The 25,941-nt window shown below is 46.5% G+C and overlaps 1 protein-coding gene across 2 annotated transcripts in view; it reads left to right on the top strand.

Moving 5' to 3' along the window:
• The window catches only part of ITGA6 (integrin subunit alpha 6), a 70,077-nt gene that overhangs the window by 11,305 nt on the left and 32,831 nt on the right, over nucleotides 1-25,941 (top strand). For both annotated transcript variants that reach the window (XM_037044454.1, XM_037044455.1), the window contains exons 2-5: nucleotides 18,954-19,078; nucleotides 20,526-20,605; nucleotides 21,668-21,923; nucleotides 23,752-23,883. In XM_037044454.1, coding sequence (XP_036900349.1) covers nucleotides 18,954-19,078; nucleotides 20,526-20,605; nucleotides 21,668-21,923; nucleotides 23,752-23,883 — 593 coding nt within the window. The remainder of the gene's footprint in view (nucleotides 1-18,953; nucleotides 19,079-20,525; nucleotides 20,606-21,667; nucleotides 21,924-23,751; nucleotides 23,884-25,941) is intronic.

Here is a 25,941-nt window from a genome sequence, read left to right as displayed (position 1 = left end):
CACACATCCGATGGCTCACCTCGTGCACTGAATAAAAATGACCCATGGGCTCTGAAGCGCACCCATTTCCAGTCTCTTCTTTCATAGAAAGTGCAGTGCAGGGTGAAGAGGTAGCCCGAGGTAAATCTGAATCCGAAAGGGAACGGGGTATCTCTGAAGTTATGCAAGAGGATGAATAATCAGGACTTTAGCATCTGTTGCCTGGGGTGTGCCACAAATTAAATATTGAACATCATCAGGCGGTGGCATGCTCGCAGGTTATTATTTTTTTAATTATCTCATTACAGTGCAGAATGAAATATGTAAATTTTTAATACAAAACAGAAGGCTTTTAAAATATTTCAAGCTTGGTGGTTGCTTTGGGCGATCCACCCCCCTACCCCCACTGGTCGTACACATTCACCTTCTGTGCTTTTGTGAAAATAGTTGAGAAGCCCCGAGCAGCCAACCTTTCCTCTGTAGAGGGACCGCTAAAACCCACAGAAGTCAAGTGACAGCTAGGTTGTGGCGATGTGGGCCCTGAAACCCAGCTGCCTGCTCACCCGCTACACCTCAGGCTGTGCCACCCACGCGTACCTCTTGATGGAGTAGCCTATTCTTGGGATCGAACCTACGCGGTATAATCTTGCTTATGATAGAACAGTGTCCTACATTTTTCACTGTCTTCCCACGTAATGGCCAACTGTAGTGATAGCAGGTACACAGCCACTGTTGCCCTTGCACCCCTGGATAATTGGGGCATGTCAGAGGCCCAACGCGCTTTTCCAGCTGAGGCTCAGAATTCTCCGGGTCAGCACTAGTTCGCCCCTGCTGGTGTGTGGGAGTTTGCCCGGAGGAGACACCTGTTTGCCCTTGTGGCCTGGCTAAGCCCCCCGCTAGGGAAGGCACTCGAGAAATGTCTGCCTGATGGATGACATCCCTGTTGGCTTGTGAGCCTCTTGAGAGCAAGGGTGGTAACTTCTCCAGTTCTGGTTGAAACCTAATGGACAGAAAGGGGCACCGGCAAGCATTTGTTGAACTCTTGGAGTCGATATGTTGAGTTCTTTGGGTCGATAAAATTCTCCACCTGCAGTGGAGACTCTTAGAGAACAGGAAGTGGTATGAGAATTCTTTTAAGAATGATCCTTCATACCCTGGTGGTGGTGGTTCTCTTCCCCCTCCCACTGTGGTAACATACACATAGCAAAAAACTTGTGCGCTTCTAAATGTTTGGGTCAGCAGTGTCAAAATATACCCACGTGGCTGTGAATACCCTGGCACTTCCTACGCTTGCTCCAGAGTGCCCAGAGACAAGCACTGTAATGTAGCCCCGTAGTGTGAGGCCACTGAACATAGAATTGTGCCACATCATTCCGTTTAAAGTAGGTCAGTGGCAACATAATGAAAAGTTTTACAGATTTTACTCTAGAAATTTAAAATCCCATCTCATGGAGGCCCTGGCTGAGTAGCTCAGTTGGTTAGAGCAAGGTTGTGGGTTGCATCCCAGGTCAGGGCACGTGCAAGACTCAACCAGTGAATGCCTCCATCAGTGGAACAACAGATTGATGTCTCTCTCCCTACTCCCCCCTTCGTCCTCCCTGTCTCTGAAATTGATCAATAAAAAAGAAATGAAATTTAATCTCACGGCTCAGTGTGTGTTTCCCAGCTTGGTGAAGGACTGTCCCTGGGTCCCTGGCCCTCTGTGCCCCTCCAGGCTTCCTCCTGCGCATCTCTCCAGGAACCAGAGTACTCTGAGTCCGCACGTAGCGGTGTCGATAGACTCTCGAAGGTGTAAGGAAACAGCCTGTAATGAGATCAGTTTTCCCACAGGCTAGTTGATAGAGACAAGAGTTAAGTCCCTATGGCATTATAACAAAATGACATGATTTGAGGACCTGCTGTCATTTGTCTTAAATTTTTATCTGGCTTAAGGGAAAACGGCAGCAGGTAAAAGGCCTGGTCGTGTTTGTTTATTTCTTATGACTTGCTACTCCTCGTACCTAACTCTTCTCTGCTCCTAAACGAAACAGCAAACCCAGTGGCACACAGAGTTCAGGTTGAGGCTAAGGTTTGCTACGACATTTATGGGTCGAAGTTCAAAAGGAAGTGTGTTTGTTCAGGGAATACCAGATTAGACTAACACCTGTCCCTGGGGGTCAGGCCATCTTTAGCTTGTCTTGCAAATGCTTTTTCAGGCTGCAGCCCTCCCGACCTGCCCCCACCTTCCTTTAATTGTCACCTAGGAACTGCTTTTTCTTCCTCTGTTCCTTACCTCCTTGGTTTTCTAATGACTCTATTGCTCAGGTCCTGTTGAGTTTAGCTTAATACTCTCTTCATTCTTATGTTTTCATTATGAAATTTGTAACGAGCTATTTGGGAGCTGTCCAAAAAAGAACGCTTCCTGACCGGTCTGAACTGTGGGCTTTGTAAAGGCAGCAGTTGGGGCTGATGTGTCTGTTGGCTATTTTGCCCAGAGCTTTCACATGGAGCTTCCCAGGCATCATTTCCTCAAAGGTGAAACCAGAATGTGCTGTAAAAGAAACCTGAACCGCATGCTCAGGCCAGAGGTGTCTCCATCAGCACAACAGTGGTGGGAGTGTTCTAGTGGTGTTGGCCAGTGATGCTTTTGTGGGTTTCTTTCCAGCCACTTGCAGAAGTTAGGGAAGAAACCGAGGAAATGACCTGGAGTCACGAATCGGTGGCTTAGGATTTGTTTTGGGTCACGCAGCCAACGTGGCGGACCTGCACCTGCCTTGCCCTTCTCTTCGTGTCGGGGGTCTTTCTAGTTTCCCATTTGAGTGCCTGTCCTCCACCTCGACTGCCCACCCCCAAGCAATGGTCTGTTTTTATAAATGTCTCCAGAAGCTTCAGTAGATCCATTTAAGTCCCACCAAACCCGTCGGAAACCCTTTTCTCATCACACAGAGCTGCCATCCCGAGTTCCCGAGATGACTGTTTCTCAGTGAGGAGCTGTGTTTGCCTTTGACGGACCACAGACCTAGAGCAGGTGTGCGTTCGCACGTGGATCCCCACGGGCCTTGTTCCTGGTTCCCTCCACAGCACCCCTGTTTTAGATTAGAGGAAGGGTGAGGTCAAGTGCCTGACTCAGCCGTGACTCAGTCCAGCACCTTCCGGGACAGGTGGCTGCTGCGGGGGGTTTGGGCGCACAGCGTCCTGGACAGAGGCATCGGAACCCCGCAGCAGCGTGTGAAGGGCACTGACCGTGCTTCAGCTCTGCAGTCTGAGATGCCTCTGAACTGGACAGATGCAGTCCCTTCTGAAGGAGGGTGGGAGGGGCGAGCACTTTGTATTGCTGGTTCGCCATGACCGAGGTGTCCCCCCCCCCCCCCCGAATGCTGTTGTGCCTTGGACCTTCACAGTGAAGGTGAGACTCTTCTTTGTGATGTCATTGCACTTTAACCCGTACCTCATGCGCCCATGGTGGAAAGCTGGTCCACTTCTTCAGCGTGGACTTCCTTTCTTCAGTGTCTTTCAACCTCTGCCCTCCATTTGTGCTTTATTGCAAGGCCCAGACGGCCAGTACAGCGCACAGACACTCTGGGTTTATCCGCGTCTTTATTGGCGTGTTGTCATGCCTCTTGAACAGGCTGTAAGAATCGGTCTTTGACTTTGCCTGCCTGCGACGGCCTGCGTAAAGACAGCCTGTGCGAGCTTGTCTCGTGCAGTGAGGAGGTTTCCTTCATGACTTCCGGGCACTGTTTTAGCCTCCATGACGATCTCTTGTCATTTTCTCTGCAACACTTTCAATGACCCATTGTCCACTGACCGACGTCATTTTAAAAATGACAGTTTTTTGATTTGGTGATAGTCACGTGGTACAGATATAAAATCTCCAAAAAGGTGGGGAATGGAAATCGCCCTCCCACCCCTGGTCTCCGGTCACCCTGTTCTTCCTGGAGGTGACTGTTGTTTTCCCAGTTTGGTGTGACTCCGCACAGGTACCCACACATTCGTAGGCCAACACATATGTCCACATTTCTCACATGTGTGGTTGCATGCCACTTGTGTTCTCCTGCACTTTGCCTTTTCTTCCCTTGGCATGTTTTGGTGCTTGTTTGATGTTGTACGTAAAGGGTTTCCTCACTGTTTTGAATGTCTGCATGGTGTTCAGTTTTAAGAATGAGTTGCGAGTTATTTAATGAGCGTGGATATTCAGGTAGCTTCTCATCCCGTGCTGTTCAGAGCAGTGTTGCAGTGAAGGGCTTTGCACCTCCCCCCTCGCTGCGAGCACAGGACCCGCTTCATCGGGGCTGATTCGGGAGGGGTGGCTGGCTGCTCCTTATAACTTCCTGTCACAAACTCTGTCCTACTGTCTGATGTCACAGGATGCTCTACCAGTTGGGGGTGGGGTGGGGCTGGAGTCTTCTCAACAACCAGAGTGGACTGTTTTACGTCCAAGCTGTTGCATTCCCAACGGCTTCAGCATGTGCACCTCACCTGCACCAACTCTCGTTAAAGTGCACTTGTTGAAATTAGAATGGCTTGTTGGAATGTGTGTCTACTGAATGCACTAATCACAGCATGTGTGGTGCTTAAGCACCACGTTGGTGCTTACAAGGTCATCTNTGTCTGATGTCACAGGATGCTCTACCAGTTGGGGGGGGGGGTGGCTGGAGTCTTCCCAACAACCGGAGTGGACAGTTTTACGTCCAAGCTGTTGCATTCCCGACGGCTTTAGCATGTGCACCTCACCTGCACCAACTCTCGTTAAAGTGCACTTGTTGAAATTAGAATGGCTTGTTGGAATGTGTGTCTACTGAATGCACTAATCACAGCATGTGTGGTGCTTAAGCACCACGTTGGTGCTTACAAGGTCATCTGACAGTGTCCCATTTGACCTTTGCAACACATGTGGGAAAATTTAGGCAGAGCCATCCACAGAAGCCATGCACATGACACCCCACTGTGAAGTGGTACAGCTGGCACTTGCACCCACTGAGTCTTCTCATAATGCCCACAGTATTTGATCATGGTTTTGGCTTGCTGGTCTGTTATGTTGCAGGTAAGGAAATGAGCACTGTCTGGAGATAGTACCTGCTACACACACATGCACTCACATCCTGCCTGCGACTGGCGCAGGCAGGACAGATGTCAGTGTGTGTTTGCCAGTGAAGCAGGGCTAGTGGCTAAAACTATTGAAATAGCTCTGCTTGGTAAACAGCTTTTCCTCAGTCTCCCTGAGACAGGGTCCCTCAACACTGCCCTGGCCAATCTTCCCTTAGGACACGCCCCTCTTCCCACATTTCTTTCCACAGCCCAGCCTCTAAAGTGGAAACGTCTGATACAACAGGGGTCTCTGGGTACACTGCCGTCTGCGTTGATTAATTGCTTCCTAGGCCATACTGGTTGCTGAATATTTTAAATATCATCTTTAAATGTAGGAGAGTAGTAGTAAACAGTGTAAATGTTTAGCGATGTAACTTGTGTAAATATTCATATAGGTACACATTTCAAATTGTATTTTTTTGTATCCTATTTCTCAATCTTTTTTTTTTTAAACAAGAAAGATCTCGTTGTTCCTGCCCTATGAAAGTTGAGGCTGGTCTGCGGCATCAGGACCCAGAACTCCTCCTCCACATTCCTGCCCCTTGGGTAGCCTGGACCTTGTAATCCACGATGCCACATCTGCATCCACGGGGGATAGGCAGGAGGACGAAAGGGACAAGGAGATGTCGAGCCAAAGGTTCCTGTGCACCATCTTTTAAAGAAGATGCCTGGAAACAGCCAAGTGACACTCTGTCATGTGTCCCATTCATCAGGATCGAGTTCTGGGGCAGGTCCGGCGGGACGGAGGGGCTGGCATCTTCCTTCCCGGGGCCTCGTGTCCAGCAGAAACTCCTTCTCGCGGCAGAAGCGGAGACCCGGCGTTGGGCAGCAGCCAGCAGTGTCTGGCACAGCTGCTGAGCCTGTTGTTTCAATTAGCTTGTTTAGAAAGTAAACCATTAATTTCCTGTTGAAAACATTGAAAAATCTGTATTTCTCAAGTTATTGGAATGGTGAAATGGATGTGGTGACTTACTAGGTGAATGCCTTTTGTCTTGCTGATTTTTTAAATGATGGAAACTCAAAAGTCACTTTTATAAATGAGTTATTTAATAACAGCCTTTAAAAATGTCATTTAAAAAACACTACTATTGATGCTTGGTACACTTGGCATATAAAAGCATGCTTGACAACAACATACTTGAATTTAAAATTGTTAAATGTGGTGGTAGATGATAAACTAGAAATTTACTCAGCACCTGCCGTCTCAGGCACTGTGTGCAGGTCAGAGGGTGGGCGGGTGGGCTTGTGGTCCAGGTCCTACAAGTTCCTGGACTCAGTTCCTCGAAAGGGTAGATCACTGGGAGGGTGGGTGTAACTCGACATGGGGAATGTCAGGTGTCTGACGACTCGGAAGCACAGGAAGTGCCCAGATGTCACATTCGACAAGGCCTGGCAGCTGCTTTGTAAAACTGAAAGGACAGGGTTGCTCAGAGACTTTCCTTTTTCCTTTTCTTACTGTATGAGATAAATGCATTTTTATTATTGCTGGGTGATGTCTTACTGGTATGAATTGGCTTGGTCAGCCCTTTTCAGCTAATAATCTTGTTCTTAAAATGAGCGGGCTATAGGCTATGCCTATACTTTATAAGTTTGTGTGGAATTGAAGAACAGTCTTGGCCATTTTCTAGGCCAGTGTAGGCCAAGAAATGTAGGCCAGTGTCTATTGTAATTTTACCTTGTTGGGTGCTATTGGTATACGTTCCTAGAGATTATTTAAGTCCTTATTGTTGGGAAATTAGATGCGAGTGTTGAATCAAAGTTGTACCAAAAATTGAGGTCAGGGCTAGAATTCCTTCCTCACTCCCTTCTCTGTTTTGCTGATCCGACCACCCTTGCTGGTGTGTTTCATTGACGTGGTTGAAATTGATGCCGTGACTTCACGTCTGGTTTTTTTTCCCCCTCTGGTTGGTGGTAGAGATTTCTGAAGTGGAGGAGTTGAACATTGTGGATATTAAAACATGTTCTGCTTTGGGTGTTCCTTCATTGCGTGAGCTCCCTTGTTCTTGGTCAGAGACACACCTATAGTAAAATGTACCAAGTCAGGTAAGAACTGGAAACCTCAGGCCCCAGCGTCACAGGAGTTTGGGAGTCACTGGAGACTGGATTTCGTTCTAGCATGTTTCTCCAGGGAGACAGGAAGAAAGTTTTTTTGTGAAATTTTAGAAAGCCTGGGACTAAATTTACTGGGTTTTGATACAGATGAAGGCAACGGGTGTTCTTTGGGCCCCTGTGGCATGGATTGCAAAGCAGTGCATAGTAGTTCTAGTTTATAACCAGGTACATTCTTGTAAAATGCTCTTTTTTGAAAAGATGGGTAGATCAAAGTGCTTTAGCGATGTTTTTCTCCAAACAGAAAGGAGACTGTGGGTTTCGTGGTTTTAGGGCAAGATCCAAGAGTGCGAGGCACAGCCGCTGCTTTACCGTCTGTGTGGCCTCGGGCACGTTTCTCGTCCTCCCTGAACCCGCACCCACACCTGTGAAATGGTGGTGCTGGTGTCCAGCTCCTAATAAACCTGTATCGGGGCGCCCGTTGCGCGGGAGGCGACAGCTGCCCGTGCATTGCTGACAGTAATGGGCTGTTCGCCCTCATTTGCAGGTTGGGTCTGTATTTTTTAGTATGGGGTTTCTTGGAAGGTTGTTAGAAAATCCAGTCTTTGGAGCGTGAGATTATAGTTCATAGAGGAAAGGGAGCTGTAGCCTTTTAATCAAATTTCTGTGTAAATGTGAAAACTCAAGGCTAAGGGGTGAACATATTCGTCCCACTGTGAATTGTAGCTCATGCTTGCCCCACTGGACCCGCCAGTTCATGTAGTTAAATAGGATTTTGGATTTTGTTGGCCAAGCCTCCTTGAGGTTACAAAAAAATAGAACCAGTTTCCTGCCCTCAAGGCGTGTATAGTCCAGTCAGGTGGAATTGGGAGAAGTCCTTGTCCAAGTGAGTTTACTTTGGAAAATTTAGTGAAAGTTGAGCGCAGGGTCTTGAAGGCAGACTCCTGTGTAAAGCCTGGAGCTGGAGCTGGGCAGACGTTGGTGAGGAGAGCTTTGGTGGGGTGGCGGCAGGATGGCAGGAAAGCCGGCGAGCAAAGGCACCAAGGCCTCTGTGTGTGTGGAAGGCCTTGGGGGGGGAGGGGAGCTGGGGCACCTCCTGGTGGGGGGCAGGGGTGGCCTGATGGTGGTAGGAAGGGTACGGTGCCTGCAGTCCTCCCCATGTCAGGTAATGTCTGAGTTTGGTTTCTTGGTGTCTAAGTTGCTGAGACATATCTGAATAAAAGTATATGTGAAGGACTTTAATTATAGAGTGTCATAGTTTGCTCACTCTTCAGGTTTGCTGCCTTTCTTGTAAAAAAAGAATATTGGGCTGTATGAGGAGTTTCCCTAGGGTTACAATGAAAATAATTGACTGGGGAGGAGGGATTTGACATTCTAGGGAGTTCTCTCAAACCGTGTGATGGAATAGGGCTTTAGAGTTTGATTCACAAAGAGGTGGGAGTAGTCAGTTTCCAGGTCTGTCTTTCTTCCACCTTCTAGCTCTTCTTTGCAGGTGGTTAATTGTTTGGTCATTAAGGTCATAAATGCAGGCTGTGCATTTGAGTCTCACCTGGGCAGGTCCTTTGTGAACCATCATCCTTCTTGCCCCCAAATTAGGGGCTCTGATGAGATCTAGCTGGGCTCCTCCAGCTCCTCCAGGAAACCAGGGCCTAGTGTGGCTCAGTGGGCAGCAGATCTGCTCAGAGGGATACTGGGCTCGATGGTGCTCGCCAATGCACGGCTCAGTGCTGCTGGGAATGAATATTTGTGAGTGCAGAGTTCGCGGGTGTATTCTTTCCATCTCTAAACGACCAGTTGCCAAAATAAGGAAAATCAGTCACTTCGTAACTTTATATATTTGGGGGGCATAGGTGTTAATCTGATGGTTGACTGGTTTTCTAGTTCCAGAGGAGAGAGAAGCAGACCCTCTCTCCTGAGAGGGGTCTCACACAGGCAGACGTGCAAGGGTTGGATAAAATTGGATAAAAGCACACACAGGTTTTAATGCCTCCTCTTCCCCAGATGGAGCAGGAGAGGGTAGAGGATCCTTAACCAGAGAGAGGGCAGGGAAGGACAGAATTCTCAGCAATCTAGCCAGGCTGCCAGGGTGCTGCTGGTGGCCGGAGGATGGTGGAAGGGAGTGGGCATTCCCTGTTGGCCACTGTCCCTTGGAAAGCAGCTAGAGGAGGGACAGTGCGTCTGTCTGTGAACAACTGGAGAGTCACGGGGGTGGGGGGAGAGGGGGGCGTCTCTCATAAGCCAGTGGAGCTTCTTTGACCAGACAAGCTGCCCTCTGGGAGCCTGATTGCATGGAGATTGCTCACAGAGCCCCCAGGCCAGAACAGCTCACTGGTCAGTGCCTGTGAAACCGTGGCCAGTCCAGCCACACAGCTGGAATTTCAAGCAGGACGTTACTAAACCCAAGCTGCTGCATCAGTCAAGTTCCAGTGAGAGCTTTGTGTCTGAGCCTGAGGTGATTGTGATTTGTCTTCCACACGGGCATTTTTTGAGGGTGTGAGGGGGTCCAGGACAACAGGTGTGAGCCAGGGCTGTCCTGGGGGAAAGTTTGGATGGTATAGTCAGCCTAGCTAAGGCTGGACACTCGAACCAGTTTGTACTTTGTGGGCAGTCCGCTGACTAGAAATGGCTTGGTACAACGTGGTCTTTGTGCAGACGGGCCTAGACCTTCCAGAATGGGAGAAGGGGTGACCTGGGGGCCTTTTCTAAGACGTCTGTCCAAAGCACAATGTTCTCTGACTTTGGGTCTTTCTTAAAGAGCTGTTTTCTCTGTACCCTTGATATAAGGCAAGGTTTATTTTCACGCCAAGTGTTCTGCCATATATGTGAGCCTTTATGAAATAAGTCATCCTATGACAGCTGCCCCCTTGATTACGTAGTTTCGATCAGCAAAGCTCGGCTTGTTACAAACACATTAACCGAAAACAGTTGTAATTGTGGGTGAAGATAGAGGTAAATTTGGTTTTTAAATATTGTATCGATTTTAAAGGGGTGGGGGCAAGGAGAGACACACGGACATCAAGCACTCTGTTCCACTTACTCATGCACCCACTGGTTGCTTCTGTGTGCGGTGACCAGGGACTGAACCCACAACCTTGGTGTATCGGGACGATGCTCTAGGCAACTGAAGTACCCGGCCAGGGCCTCTAAATATTCTAAATAAAATAAATTGATTTTAAAAAGTGAGCTAAATTTCTTTGCCTCCCCATTTAGTAATATTCTTTAGCCTTTGACATCCAAACTTCAAGTCTTATTGTTTCAAGCTTTAAAATGTTTTGGAGGCACTCTGTAGGAAAACCGGCTTAGACATTCCTTTTAGAAAGTAAAGTCAAAGAAACATGAAGTTTGAAAAATTACTTCATGGAATATGAGTAAAACTATTGTAAATGAATGCTTAAGATAATGTTCATTAAATCTTTTAAAGATTTTATTTATGAATTTTTAGGGAGAGGGGAAGGAAGGTAGGGAGAAAGAGAGGCAGCAGAGAAACACCCATCAGTTGCCTCTCACACGTGCTCCTTTGGGGACTGAACCTGCAACCCAGGCCAGTGTCCTGACCAGGATTTGAACTGGTGACCTTCTGCTTTGTGGGACGATGCCCAACAAACTGAGCCACAGTATTCAGGTCATTTAAAAATTTTACATAAATGATCAAATGTGGGCAATCAACTATTCATCTACATCATAAAAACTTAAATATACAAATTGGCCCAAAACCACTACCTCTTAAAAAAAATGTTTTTTTCCATGCAGGGAGTCTTATGTGTGGGTCTGCACCTGGTGTATGAGGGGTGGCAGTGACGATAAAGAGATGTGGTAACAGCTGGGGGGAAGACATTCACCTTCACACTGCAGGGAACTAGGCTGTGATGAAAATCTGATTTCTTCAAGAGCTGACTGGACTTTGACTTGTGGTTCGCGGCGGCATTCTAGGCGCACCTCCCTCCAGCCCCTCGGTGCCATAGTGGCTGAGAGGGCACTAAAGGGCAGAAAGTCCTAGGGTCTGCTTTGTGACCTTAATAAAGGAAGGAGCCACAGTCAGGTGGGGGCTGGGAAAGGAAGGGCGGGGCGTGGGGTGCTCTGCCCTCACCACCCTGTGGATCTTCAGTGAGGCAGGGACTGGCAGTGGGGCGTGGCTCTGGAACTGAGGGTCTGCGTGCAGGACCACGGACGCCACGTGACGCCAGCACCCACCAACTCGGCATAGAGTGTAGGCTGCTGGCGTGTAATACTCTGACCAAAAGCAAAACGAAAACCCGGTAACACTTTTTTTTTTGCAGGGAGAGGGATGGAAATGTTGACAGGTGAATGTTTTACAAAACTTAAATCAATTGTAACTCAATTAAAAATAAAAACGAATAGATTCTTGTAGAAGTAGGTAAGGGGAGGCAGTGATGCTGCTGTTTGGAAAAGAAGGCCAGGGCTTCTAGAGCGGCTGCTGGCACCCACAGAGCGAAGCCTTCCTCTAGCATTTGAGTGTTTTGCTTGCAAACAACAGCTCCCAACCCGCCGAGTCCAAAGTGAAAACTGCCCTCAGCAGGCCCCACCCCGGACTCCCTTTCAGAATTCCAGCTCAGGGTGAGACTGAGCCAGAAATGGGCCTTTTTATACAATAGCCAAACAAGACAACCAAGGATTACCAGGCAAGTGATGAGAGCTAACAGCATAAAAGGGTTGGCCAAAGTAACCATCAGAAAAACTGGAAGAAGCAGATAATCCAGGAACAGAACGAGAACCATGGGGGAGGGAGGAGGGTACTTCCAGGTAAAATACCCTCCAGGTATTTGAGAACATATTAAGTTCACAAAATAAGAGTAGGGTGCATTATGTAAAAGGCACAATCAAAACAAAGAGCTTTTGTTTCGGAGGTTATAAGAATTCTAAAATTTTACTGAAAATTTTGAAATTTAAAATTTTACTGAATTTAAATTTTATTTAAATGTAACCTAGAAATACTAGAAAATAAAGTTGAAGAATCTCAGAACCACACAGAGGGAAGGGAAATGAGAGAGAAGGCGGATTAATAATCCAGGAGGTCCAAAGAGAATGGAATGAGAGAAGGGATCGGCATGTGGCGAGAGCTCCCTGGAAGTCAGTGCACAGAGTCTGTGGACCGAAAGGGGCCACACTGTGCGCAGCAAGAGAACAAGGGCTCACTCACTCACCCTCTGTCCCGCTGTTCAGCACCTGGGGTGAAGTGCAGAGCCTAAAAGTCACCCTCAAAGAAATGAAAATTACTTATATCAGAATTGTTGTTGACAGCGCTGGATACTAGAATAAATTAGAGCGGCAACATCAAAGTCCCTACACCCAAACTGTCCACCTGGTGAGAGTGGGATAGCGGCATTGTCTGTCTTTGCAGGAACTCAGTTTACCTTTCATGTAGTGTTCCTTAGGATGGTATCTAAGAACATAATTCAAATAAGAGGACACCCAGGTGCCCGTCAGTAAATGAATGGATCAACAAACTATGGTGCATTTACACAATGGAATTCTGTGCAGCAGAAAGAAAGAAGGAGCTCCTACCCTTTGCAACAGCATGGATGGAACTGGAGAGCATTATGCTGAGTGAAATAAGCCAGCTGTTGAAAGACAAATACCATATGATCTCACCTTTAACATGAACCTAAACAACAAAACAAACAAGCAAAATATAACCAAAGGCACTGACATAGAGAACAGGCTGACAGGGACCAGAGGGAGAGGGGAGGAAATTTCAGGGGAAAAGGGGAAGGGTCTACAGGAACAAGTATAAAGGACACATGGACAACAACTAAGGGGGGTGGAAATGGGAGGGAGGTGGGGAGGGTTGGGGAAGGTGGGCTGGGATGGGGGAAAAAAAAAGTCCCTGAGGTAAACCCACCTGCCAAGTATAATGAATGGGGAACAGCATATGAGTTCATGGGCCCCTGTTAGTTCTGAATTGTTAGTCCTATTGTTATTCTGGTCTAGGTTTACACTTGGAAGTGTTTTGAACCTTCCGACTAAAGGTGTTATGTAATTCTAGGGCAGAGTTAATACTTCATTCAAATTGTCCTTCTACATATCTGCATATCATCAAGCGTCAAATTAGTATCTTTGAGGATTAAAACGTCATTACCAATTTTAAAAAAAGGACAACATGGGATCCCAGGTCGAAGCAGGTCACCCCAGGAGGACAGGAAGGGATGTCCTGGATGGCCCTACAGGCAGGCTGGAGGGGCACCCTGAGCCGTGGCAGGAGGTCCAGGGGCTCTGAGAAGGAACCCTGAACAAAGAAGGAACCTGATTGAATACAGGTGTGACTGGGGCTAGAGTAAACACTGGAAGGTGAAGGAAGGGCAAGAAGTGCCAGGAACAGCAGAAGTCATGGTCCAAAGGTGCAGAACACCAAGCAGTGGAGAGACTGTAAGAAAAGTCTGACCTTGATGCTGGGAGCAGTTTCCTTTGAAGTCAGGGCCTCTGATTCTGCTCTCTGACAGAAAGAAGAGAATTTCAATGCAGTTTAGTTCAGTGCTGGTTCCATAAAAGAACAACAGATGGCCGAATTGTGGTTCTAAGACAAAAGGGAAGTGGTGACGGCCCCGATGGTGATGGGAAAGCAGAGCCCGTGGTGGATGGTGGGTTTGGAGAAACCAGGAGGAGGGTTTGGGAGGGAGAGTCACACGCTGGCTGGTCCGCTCACCGACCTGGGTGGGGGGTTGGGAGGTTGGGGGGTAGAGAGGCTGCACTGAAGTTGATGGGGGGAAACTAGGGGTTAAAATGCATTATTTAAACTTTAAAAAGTAGCAGATAGAAGAATTAAAGTAATACAGTAATTAAACATTAGCCGAAGGAGCAAGTAGTTCAAGGTCTTTTCATATTGTGGTATCAAAAATTGTTGCTTAAAGCTGGTAAGTCAAGAATAAATGTACAATCATAGTATCTAGAGCTAAAGGGTTAGGAATCTGTTACCTTCCACTATAAGTTCTTTCTTTTTGATTTGTATTTATCTAACAAAAATTAAAAACTGAGGTTGAAGATTGGTTAAATGTAGAGGTGACAGTTGGAATTGTGATACCATCTTCTCATTTTTTAAGGCTTAATTGGGACAAACTAAGAAGGCTGTGTTTTATATTAAGCAATAGCAGTGTCCTTGTTCACATTTCCTGAGACGAAGTCGCATGGCTGGGGGCAGAGTCTTTAATCCTCGAGGAAATGAATTACTGCCAAAAACAAGGAAGCAAAGCTGCTCTTGTCCTCCCTTTGAAGAGTGCCCCAGCATTTAAGGCTGTTGGTTGAAGTAGTTACGTAAAAGTATATTAGTTGGGTGAGAATTTGACTATAAGAAACAGGAGTGTGGCCTGGTTGAAGAAGTTTGAATGAAATAAACCTTGTATAACTGTGGACCCTGAATCTTTGTGCCAAGAATTCTGATCTAGGCCGAAAGACCTGAACTTCTGTAACGTGCTTAGTTACTGTCTCACTTGTGTAGTTTGTGGTTAGCCTTTTACATTGTATTTTAGTGTCTCAACTTTCATTATTCCTCATCAGTTTTGTCTCACATTCTAACTGTGGGTCTCTGATGTGTGGGAGGGCCCAGGCAGTTTTTATGCAGCACAGTTTACAACAGTGGAGGTGAGTGTCCACTGGTTGCATGGAAATAATTTGGGCAGTGATTTTTCCTGCGCTTTTTGGTGTCGAACACAATCTTAGTTCAACCCAAATTCTTACCCTTCTTTGATGGAATTTTTCCTTTTGGCCTGGTATGGAAAGAGGCTTCTGAGACCCTGTGCTGGTAATCTCCCCCACTTCCCTTTTAGAGGCCATAATTTGTATCCCTTAGTCCCAGTTAGCCTGCATGCGAGTTGTTGCTATAATTCTGAATTCCTTCATGCATACTGGCTGGGTCAGTAATAACTGACAGCCCTGGCAGCTGCTGTTGTGGGTACCCTGCTGGTGCCCAGAGAGTGCCTGTGCTCACACTGAAGCCAGCATCAAAGAGCAGTGGGGGCAAAGGAACGGGAGCTGGGACTTGGGCAGAAACTTGGCTTTGGCGTGGCCTGAGGGATCCCCAAGATGCAGACCATTCCTCCTGGGGCTGTGCCCTCTGCTAGCTCAGGAGCTGGCCCTGTTCCCAGTGGCTTAGACCAACGCCCAGGCCCCGAAGGACTTAGACTGGGAAGCAGATGGGCTGCACCAGGGCTGGTGTGATTGACCTGTCTTTGCCAGAAACAGCCTCAGACAGTGGGCCGTGCCCTCCTGTGATCAAGGCTGGTTCTAAGCAGAATCAAGAGCTTGCTTATTTCCTGAACCAGAGAGGGCAGCTTTACCTTGAGGATTAAGACATTTGACAATTGCCGAGTTTGGTTGGGGTTCTCCCAGCAAGGTACTTCCCTACCTTTTCCATGACTCTGATTTTTATTCGACTTAATTCCACCCCCTCTCCCCATCATTGTTTTCCTGTGTGTGTGTGGCCAGGGACACCACCTCACCCCATCACTGTCTGCTTTTCCTCCTGCCTGGGTCCTGAGGCCACAGAGCAGCCCTGCCTTCCTCTATCCCTGGGTGGGACAGATTCCACGGTGGGCTCACTGTGCCAGCTATCCAGGGACCTGCAGGAAGGGTGGTGCTGGGAGCCCATGCGGGCAGAGTCCGAGGGAGGCAGCAGGACCCCTGCCTCCTGCTGCTGCCCCCTGCTGCGTGGTCTGCTCTCATCTGCAGTAGCTTCAAGTAAAGCAGGCATACTTCTTGAACTACTTTTCACATGTGCTAAAAGTGTGAGGCACTTTTAGCACATGTGAAATTTTGTTGCCACAGCCCTTATAAGCATCCAGCAAAGTGGGTTTAAGTGCCCACTGTTTGTCATGCATGTTAAAGGCCTGCCTCAGCCTCTGAGGGGAAGGGGGCCGAGTGGAAGGTGGAGGTGGCAAGGAGGGAGAAACCCTAGGACGCAGCCAGGAGACAAGGGGCTGGATGAAGCAGTGCTCTGTACATGGAGCAATTTCTATAGCTTTTTAGCCACGTGGCATGTGGAAGCACCTGTCCCTGCAGGGCTCAACAGGCAGCGGAAGCGTTGGGCCCCCGGGCTCAAATCTCTGACCTGTTCCCCCACCAGGCTGTCCACGCCCAACCTGTCTTGTTGCATCACACCGATTCCCACACCTGCTTTTCCTGACTCCTCCCCTCTCAGCCTTTGCACGTGCGGAGCTCCTCACCTGGCCCCTCCGGCTCTACCCTCGCAGGCTCCACCGGCATTTCCTTGTAGGCCGACTTTGGCGCCCCCTCTGACCCGCCTCACCTCTTCTCTACCTGTCCTTTGGGATCTGGCTCCCCAAAGGGACAGGTTGGTGGGGAAAGGGGTGAGTCTTTAGTCATATTAGGAGGCTCTTGAATGTTAGTGGAATGAATAAGAGAAGGAATGAGAGAGTACAGTAAACAGGAAACAGCAAGTTCTGTACCTGCCCTAGGTAGCTTGCCAGCCTCCTTGGGTGTGGACAAGGAGGAGACGAGATGGTCAGAGAAGACACACAGTAATAACCTTGGAACTCGGGGCTGCTCCTTCCAGCCTTCCGGTTGGAGCTGTTTCCCTTTGCAGGAAATCTCTTCCCGATCTTCACCCCACCCAGCTGCAGTCGTGCTCTTGACTCTCCCTCTGCCTTTCTGAATTTAGCCTTTCATACGGAGAGTGCTTGTTTCAGTGTTTCAAATGTGTAGGTTTTGCCACTTCAGCTAGGTTTTAAATGCCTTCAAATCCTGAGTTTTATGTCTTAGGAAGTATTTTAAAAGCATGGAGAAAACATGGTTCCAAAGCAGTCTTTGTCCTGGCTACCAACTAGTTGTGAGATTGTAGGGCTGAGAAATTACCCTCCTTCCGTAGGCCTCCGTTTTCCCATCTGTGGAGTTAGAGGCCGGGCACTCTCTCTGGTCCTTCCAGTGCTCACTCCCTGTGACTCTGGTTCTGACCCCTGTACCTTGCTTATAGCCCCCGAACCTGGGACAGGGGTCCAGCCTTGTATCTGCCAGGTGACTGAAGTTGTTCACTCACAGTGGAGGCCCGTTCAGCTCTCAGCTGTTTGTCGGAGCTCATGGATCAGAGATATTAGTGGAACAGGTGTGGGGCAGCTCAGTGCAGGCCCCTGTGGCCCTTGGCTTTGCCTTTGCCAGCAAGTTCCAGGCACCAAGGACCCCTCCTTGGTCCTGCTTGGTCTCAGTTCCAGTTCTGTACCTCGGTGTGATTTGTTTTGTTCTTCAAATGTGCAGGCTGACTGCCACCAGCCTGGGGTCAGGGAGGAGGGCTGGTGTTAGGGACGTGGGTCCCCATGTGAGGCAAATCTCCCTGGGTCCCTAAGATGTTGCTTCATGGCCCTCCCTGGGTAGTGGCTGGTTCCCCCTGTTTTCTGAGTGCACTTTCTGCCTGTTGGACCCACCATTGCTTCGCGTTGGTTAAAAAAAAACACATGAAAACCTTCGCTGGGATCACAACAGAGACAGCAGTGGTGGGGCTGTTTGGTTTGTGGGGTTTGTTTTTTTCTTCTGCACCTGAGCTTTGTAGATTTCTCAAAGGCAGGAGTGGCGGATTTCCTATTTGGGGGAGTTTGTTGTTCGTTCATATTGGCTTTCTCCTGCCCTTTCCCCAAGCTCCAGCCTCATTGCTCTCTGTCCAGTGGGGTGTTTTTTCTTTGTTTCTTTTCCTATTTGTTCCACCCTTCAGCCAGATCCCAACAATTGTAAAACTGATGATGAGTAAGGAGCATTAGCAGAAGAGGTTGGCAGAAGGTCGTAGGTCTGCAAAGATCCCTCCTGGCTGTGAAACAGTGAGATGTTAAGGATCGTGGGTTTGGGTTAGGGTCCCTCATACAGGAGGTAACGGTGTGGGAGGAGAGAAGGAATGTTATGATGCCGAGTACATAAGTGGCACTCCCAGGTGCCTCCTGTAATCCTTTGAGCAAGACTGATTTGCTGATAGTAGGGGGGGGGGGGTTGTTGATACGACCACCAAGAAGTAAGAATTGATGGGGAAAGAGGCCAAGGCTGTGAAAGAGAAAAATTCATTAAGTTGTATCTTGGGCAAAGGTTACGTTCTACATCAGTATGGTTAAAAGAAAAACAGGCATGTTAAAACTTTTTATGGGTGTATTTGAGCAAACATTGATTTAAACCCTCTAACTGAAAATGGTTAAGAGCGCTCCACCACCAGGAGCAGTGGACAGGATTACACAGACAAAGCAAGGAAGCGAAGAAAGGAAATTATTTGATCAGCTATAGTTTAAAGCCTTATTGGCTATTTGTGATTGATTGTTCTTAGGGTTTGATTTTGTAACCTTGAGACGTTTACAAGCTTAGGTATTTTTTGCTCACGTGGGCCACCCTGGCACCAGGGCCACATTGGTCTGATGGCCTCCTTATTTAACTAGCTTAAACGGTAGAAGCTGAAATTACCTTTGAACAATACCTCAGGAAGGGATAGTATTAGAAATCGACATATTATCCCTTGATAAGTTTAATGTGACCTTCCAGTGTGGGACTCTTGGTTTTGTCTGTTGAGTTCCATATGATGTCCTTGGTTGGGTGTAGGGGTCATGTTCTATGAAAAGTGTCTTTTAAAACACCTGAATCGTGCTCAGGAGAGAGCTGCTGGTATTATGAGAGATGGGTATATTTTCTGTCTGGTTTTGGCAAACCCTGTCCCAGTGAGTGGTGTGTGCTGTAGTTGTGTGTGTGTGTGTGTGTGTGTTGCAGGCACAGGACTCTGCCTTTGCTCCCCCTTGCTGCCTAAGCTGGCAGAGAATTACCCTAGTGGCCTTCTCGACAAAGCATAATCTTGGTATCTCTTGGTCTGACTAACAGAAATGTTAAATGTGTATTAAGTTCACATCTCCAAATTCTCTGTTTTGTCACAGGCTGCTCGTGGGGGCCCCTCGGGCAGTTGCCCTTCCGAAGCAGAGGGCCAACAGAACTGGAGGCCTGTACAGCTGCGACATCACCTCTCCGGGCCCTTGCACACGGATTGAATTTGATAACAATGGTGTGTTCTGCGCTCACTCAGAGTTCACGTGGTCAGCTCGTCCGTACCACTTGCCCTTTCCATGAGGAAAGGGGGTACAAACATTTATTTTTGGAGAGAGGGCTTCTTTTAATTGCATCAGCCTTAACTGTTTTTTGTCCGCCCTGAAAACATTAACTACTTTCTAAATCAAGTGTGGATGCACTGTATTGCTGCCCTAAGGCTGGTTCCTAAACTGATATGGTGTGTTGATGCTGCCACCTAGTGACGTGTTGAAGTTGTACAGGAGGCTGTCAAAAAACAGTGTAGAGCAGGGAAAAAAATTTTAATGTACCAATCTTGTACACAGCAGTGGAAAGTTCTCGCTTGCTGTGAAAACATTTGGGAGAAATTAGATTTTAAATTTCAGATCCCTCTGAAATGGGAGCTGACCAATATGGATTAATGTTGCCCTCCTGTCTCAGAGAGAGGCGTGTTTGGGAAGGACTCTGGATGTTGGGCAGAATAATTGAGGTTCTGAGAAGCTCCAACACCTAACTTGATGTTCTTGGACTGAGCATATTTGCAGATGCATGTTGTATTTTTATGCTCTTTTTTCATCGTTGAGAAGTGACTTTTTTGGTTATTGTTTTTTAACCAATTCGAAAATAATACATGTTAATTATGGGAACCTTGTAAATGGCATTCACCTGTAAAGAAAAACCCATAGGGAATCTAGACATAATTGCTCCTTATTAATATTTTGATGTTTAACTTCTGTCACTTGGGGTTGTTTAGTTTTCCTAGTTCTATAACGGTTCAGGATGGAAAACTGTGCCCACTGTGGTTCTCGTTGCGGAGGGCAGACATCTTGTGGGTTCAGATTGATACCAAAATGAGCAGGTGGTGGTATTAGTGGTTTCTCTCTCTTTGCTGAGGAGAAGGGGTCAAAGAAATGTATTCCCTTACTTGTTTGGCACCAGTGGAAAAATACAAAATGAACCTGGAGCCTTGTGTGCACATCTCCAGTAAAGAAAAGAGTAGTGTGTGCTGTTTGGTAACCAGTTTGGGGGTATGTAGCGAAGGGAGCACTTTCCGTTATTTTGGGTGGTAGGTGGGGTTTGGAAGCTGGATTTTGACTTTGTTGCTTTAAGGGACATATGTTGGAGGGCCCCCTTAGGCTTAAATTTTCAAAAACCTCTCTGTACTCAGGACTCTGGGTATCAGAGGAGGTGAAGAGCCACCTGGTAGATCGATGTATTTTGTGCAAAGAATTTTATGAACTATTTTTACCAACAATCACCTATCCGTTTTAAGATGAGAAGTAATCTTCCTGGATTGAGTAACTAAGTTTACTAAGTAGTTATGTTTGGAGTCAAGGCTGTTTAGAAACCATTTCTTGTATTTTTGTGCATCTGTTGGCTGGTTGCCTGTTTCCGTGGCTCTGAAGTCCTAACTGTGTGTGTGTAACCTGTGCCACTCTCCACAGCTGACCCTTCATCGGAAAGCAAGGAAGATCAGTGGATGGGGGTCACCGTCCAGAGCCAGGGTCCGGGAGGCAAAGTCGTGGTAAGTGTAGAGAAGTGTGTTCATTCCACAGTGCTTGCGCGCTGGGCTGATGGCCATGAACACAACCGTGCTTTTCTTTGGAACATTCAAATTCAAAGACCTTACTGAAAAACCTCTGTTGAATATCTCAAACTCTAGTTGATCTTAAAACAAAAAGAGCAAAACAAAGCTGGTCATGATCCAAGGGACTATGGAGCTCTTATAGATGAGGTATAGAAAACTAAGGGAATGGTCATGGAAGATAAGATCAGATAATTTTAAACTCTTACTTATTCCGAGCTTCTTCAAATAGAGGTGGGAGCAAAAATGAGAGGGTCTTAATGCTGGACGGCCTTGGAAGTGCCCCTAGGCTGAATTATGATGATCTTTCTGTGTCCCCTTCAAAATCTGGTTACTGTAACAAATGTATATAGAATTAGGAGAAAAATGAGAATTGTAATGAACATTGACTCTTGCTTTTTAAGGGCTGTGTTATGGGAAATTGACGTGGATATGGCACCGTATTTTCAGCCGGTGTCAGGTGGAGTACAGGCTTGGATACCCTGTAACATCATGGAGACAGTCGCATCTCTCCCAGCAGAGCTCAGAGTGTGAATTAGGGTTTAGGGTTACAAGGGAATAGTGCTTGTAAAAGCAAAATGTCTACTTCAGCTGTGTTTGCCCAATCCCCGGGAATATATGTATGCCCGTGATTGCTCTCCTGGAATGTGCTGTTTTCATGAACAAACTGATGTGCAGATGTATGTAGCTAGTGAGAGAGAAAATGAAATAAGGTATTTCTGTTGTTTATGTGACAGGTAAATTTATAAGTAGATCACCTATGGAGTATTTGGATTGGAGTATGATTTTCTGGATGAAAATAAGGCAGAAGTCCTGTAGTTTCTGAAGGCTGGATAATAGTCTTCTTGGTGGCGCTTCGGGGAAGATTTGCTGGTTTTGGATCCAATCCCAGGATGAGGGCATGTTTAACATCCTCTTTGTTATTGACAGTTGTATCAATTTGTAATGAAAAACATCAAGTTGGTAGACATGAGTGGGCTACTCTCTTCCATCTGTTTGCAGACGTGTGCTCATCGATATGAAAAGAGACAGCACGTGAACACGAAGCAGGAATCCCGAGACATCTTTGGAAGGTGCTATGTCCTGAGTCAGAATCTCGGGATTGAGGACGAGATGGATGGCGGCGACTGGAGTTTCTGTGACGGCCGACTGAGAGGCCACGAGAAGTTTGGCTCTTGCCAGCAGGGGGTGGCAGCCACTTTCACTAAAGACTTTCATTACATTGTATTTGGAGCCCCGGGCACTTATAACTGGAAAGGTAGGACGTGTGTATTTATAAAAATAGAGACTAGGATGACTACATAATTTCTGTTATATGCACAATGATTTGCTACATCTTAAAATGTGTTATCAGGTACTTGTGTATTATAGAAGTAGGGTAGGATAGTAACATCTCAAATTACATGACTTTTAAAAATAAATGATGATGGCCCTGGCTGGTGTAGCTCAGTGGATTGAGTGTGGGCCTGGGAACCACATGATCGCAGTTCGATTCCCAGTCAGGGCACATGCCAGGGTTACAGGCTAGTTCCCAGCGGGGGACACAAGATAGGCAACCATACATTGGTATTTCTCTCCCTCTCTCCTTCCCTTCCCCTCTAAAGATAAATAAAATCTTTAAGTAAGTAAATAAATAAATAAAGATGTACACTTTGGCATCTTTCGCCCCTCTCCCAGCAATTGGCATTAATATGAGTAGTTAACTGTTTTTCTGTAAGGGTATAATAATTAACATTATTAATTTCGCTATTTTATATTTGCCTGTTTCATGAAAGCGCAAGTTTTTGTTTTAAGGTGGTGACCTGAAAACCGATAAGGATTGAGTCCTGTCTGTCAGGTACAAATAATAATGTGTTAACACAGACGTTTCTTTCATTCCATCCGTCTGAAAGGCTGCGCTTTGGTAAGACAGTCAGGAGGAAAAGTGACAGGTCGGGGATGTTGCGATGGCCGATGGCCGTTGGGGACGGCTTGCAGACACTGTCTAACGGTGTCATTTAGTTATCCCTGCGACGCAGTGAGAGGAGAGATGTCGGGGAGCCGGGGAGAGTGGGCCATGGTTTTGACTGGGTGACCCCGTGGGCTCCTGCAATGAATTTGAACTTCTCTGAAGACGTTAGTGAGGCGCAGAAAGCTGCTGTGTTACAAAGAAGGTTGTTACCTACCTTGAATGCATAATGAAGAGCAAGGCATCTGATTTAGAAATAAGACTTTTTTTGAGAAACATATTACAATAAATCCTATGTTACGACATTTTCACTAGTCAGAAAAAACGTAAGAGAAAATTTTCCTTTTCCATTCAAAAATTTCCAAGTTGTTAAATTCCTGCCGGATTCGCCCCTGGAGAAGAGCCTCCCCCGTGTGCGCACCATCCGAGCGCCTCCTGGGAGTGGGAGCCTGAGGTCTCCCCACTGCCGATCGGACCTTCCACTTCATGCTATTTGTGCAACGCTTGAGTTTAGAAACAGCTTTATTTCAGCAAGAATAGATGCCTCGCATAGTGAAACAAAAACAATAGACACACCCATCAATCATGTATGTTTTAATTTATGGGAAACATGTCTTATCTGCTTTATAAACCCTGATTTAAAAGGTGTTTTTTTTTAAAGTCATATAGGGGGTTTAGTATATAAAATCTTACTAATGAAAAATTTTAAAAGATGAGTATTGGTTAAAATGAAGAACTGTTCAAAATATTAATTTCATTGTTATACTGTAGTAAAGAAGATAAATTGATTTGGGATTATAGAAACTATAAAGTATCAGATTCATATAATTTTAGAAAAATTGATTTAATTAACCAAGTAAACATTCCATTTTCATCCACTTGCATGGCATTGTAAAGATAATTCATGAACATGCATATTTTTTTAATACCAGAACAACTTTCTTTGATATAAAAATTTGCATGAACGTGATTTTTTAACTTTAATAACCTCAAAAGTCATCTCTTTTTTTTCTGCCTTTTTTTCCTCCGAACTCTTCTTGCTGCACTTAGTGGTAACACCAGGAATGTTTTACAGGAACCACCTGTTTTATTTTGTTTCATCTTCATTTTGTTGTTTTTTACCATTTCATTTCTTTAGGGATCGTTCGTGTAGAGCAAAAGAATAACACTTTTTTTGACATGAACATCTTTGAAGATGGGCCTTACGAAGTTGGTGGAGAGACTGACCACGATGAGAGTCTGGTTCCTGTTCCTGCTAACAGTTACTTAGGTAGGAACCAGAGCAGGTGGCACACCTATCTCTTCAGACGCCTCTGGGGCACACTGCTCTCACAAGACCTTGGACTTGGAGGCTGAGAGTAGGTCAGGTGGAGCCAGGGGCCTGTGGCTGCTTTTACTGGAATTTGATTTAGGCCTAGGTGTTTCAGAGACATTCTGACTGATGCTTGGGATCCTTCCCTTCTGCCCTGGGCTCCCTCGAGTCGGGAGGAAACCGGCTGTCTCCTAGATCCATCTGTCCTCTGCGTGGAAGTCTGTTTCCTGAGCGAATGTTGGCCTGTGCAACCTGAAGCAGGCAGTTCATGTAGCTGAGGGGGAAATGCATGGGTTTTAGTAAGCTGAGCTGCCTGCCCTCTCCTTTAGTGCCTCTCTCTAGAGAAACTCCAAAGAGCCCCATTTAATGAAGTTACTCTTAAGTGGCAAGTCTGGACCCCCATGGCCTTCCTCTGTGATTGCCTCTCTCCAAGGGCTGGCCCTGCTTCTGGACTGGGGCCCCCATGTCACAGGGCCCCGGGCGGGGTGGCCCGGGGCTTTCCCGGTGGCTGAGCTGGCCCGAGGAAGCAGCTTTGAGGACACCCAGATTTGGTCTAAGTGCCCATTCCTTAGCTCCTTAGGCTTGTTTGCATTACTAATGGGTGTCCTAAATTATTCATGTGCCATTATGGTAATTGCACAAAGGCTTTTAAAGGCTTTAATTCTTGGTATGAAGTGACATAAAGAATAATTACTGTGCTTTTCTTGGAAAAAATGTAAAAAATCTCCTAAACTCAAATAGTAACCTATTTTTTTAAAAGAAAAGTACCCATATGCCAAAGATATTACTAGAACAATGAATGAAAAGGAAAAAGGAAAGAATAGGTAGAGATATAAGAATACTTCTGAATAATATGTTAAAATTAAACATATTCTTAAAAATTGACCTAAATGTCAACTGTTATTGAAAAGTAAAGTTGAAAAAATAAGTTCTAATTTTATAGGCGTGTATGAACAGCACTGTTAATTTAAAACATTTCTCAGACACTCCCCCCACCCCTAAGACTGAGCCTTTGGGGCCTAAAGGATGGAAGGGGAAGTTACACTCACCAGGTGTCAAGCACCTACACTTATTGCCGTGCAGGTCTCGTTGGATCTCCCAACAATATTGTAAAATAAGTATTATTGTCCCTCTTGCTGGGTGTGTGGATGGCTTTTCAGGACATAAAGGGGACACGGGGCCAAGCAGTTTTCAGTCTCAGTTACTGGATATGGTTTTCCAAGGTAAATATTACCAAGAAACCAGTATTTTATTTGACTATACATTAACAGACAGCCTCTCTTCAAATGGTTGTTTAGGGGTAAGTTTATGGTGAGAAACATTTAATTTTAATGGCTCTGGGCAAGAAACCAACACTTTACCTTCAGTGGAATGGCTCAGTTGACTGGGCGTTGTTCCTCAAAGCGCAAAGGTCTCCAGTTCAGTCCCCGGTCAGGGCACCTGCCAGGGTTATGAGTTCTGTCCCCAGTCGGGGTGCAGGCAAGAGGTAAGCAATCAGTGTTTCTGACACCCATGCTTCTCTCCCTCTCTTTCTCCTTCTGTTTCCCTCTTTCTAAAAATAAATAAAATCTTTTTTTAAAGAAAGAAATCAACATTTTGGCCTTTATGATAGTATGATAGAGGCCTGTGGATTTTATAAACTTAGTTGCTCTTAGAACATTTGGATGCAAAATACATTTGCTGCTTTAAGAATGGGTTTCCTCTGAAGTGGATGCCTAGAAAAAAGTCATTTGTATTGTTCCATTTTAGTTGTGCGTGCCATCCATGCACCTGTCATTTCTCAAAATCGGCAGGTCTGGAGGGTAAAATGGCTCTTCTGGAAGTTTTGGAAGCTGGCAAGGAGAGCGGCTGGCCAGGCGTGGCCTCATCGTGCGGCGAGAGTGGCGGGCGCCATGGTGCCTCTTACCCGGCATAACTGCTTGTCTTCCGTCCCTCTGTCCCTCGTGTGTGCACAGGCCTGCTGTTCCTGACCAGCGTCTCCTACGCAAACCCCGATCAGTTTGTTTATAAAACACG

The sequence above is a fragment of the Sturnira hondurensis genome, unplaced genomic scaffold (genome assembly GCF_014824575.4).
Source record: "Sturnira hondurensis isolate 20B ecotype Veracruz unplaced genomic scaffold, ASM1482457v3 Scaffold0004136, whole genome shotgun sequence".
Lineage (NCBI taxonomy): Eukaryota > Metazoa > Chordata > Mammalia > Chiroptera > Phyllostomidae > Sturnira > Sturnira hondurensis.
This window is presented reverse-complemented; position numbering and strand designations above follow the sequence as displayed.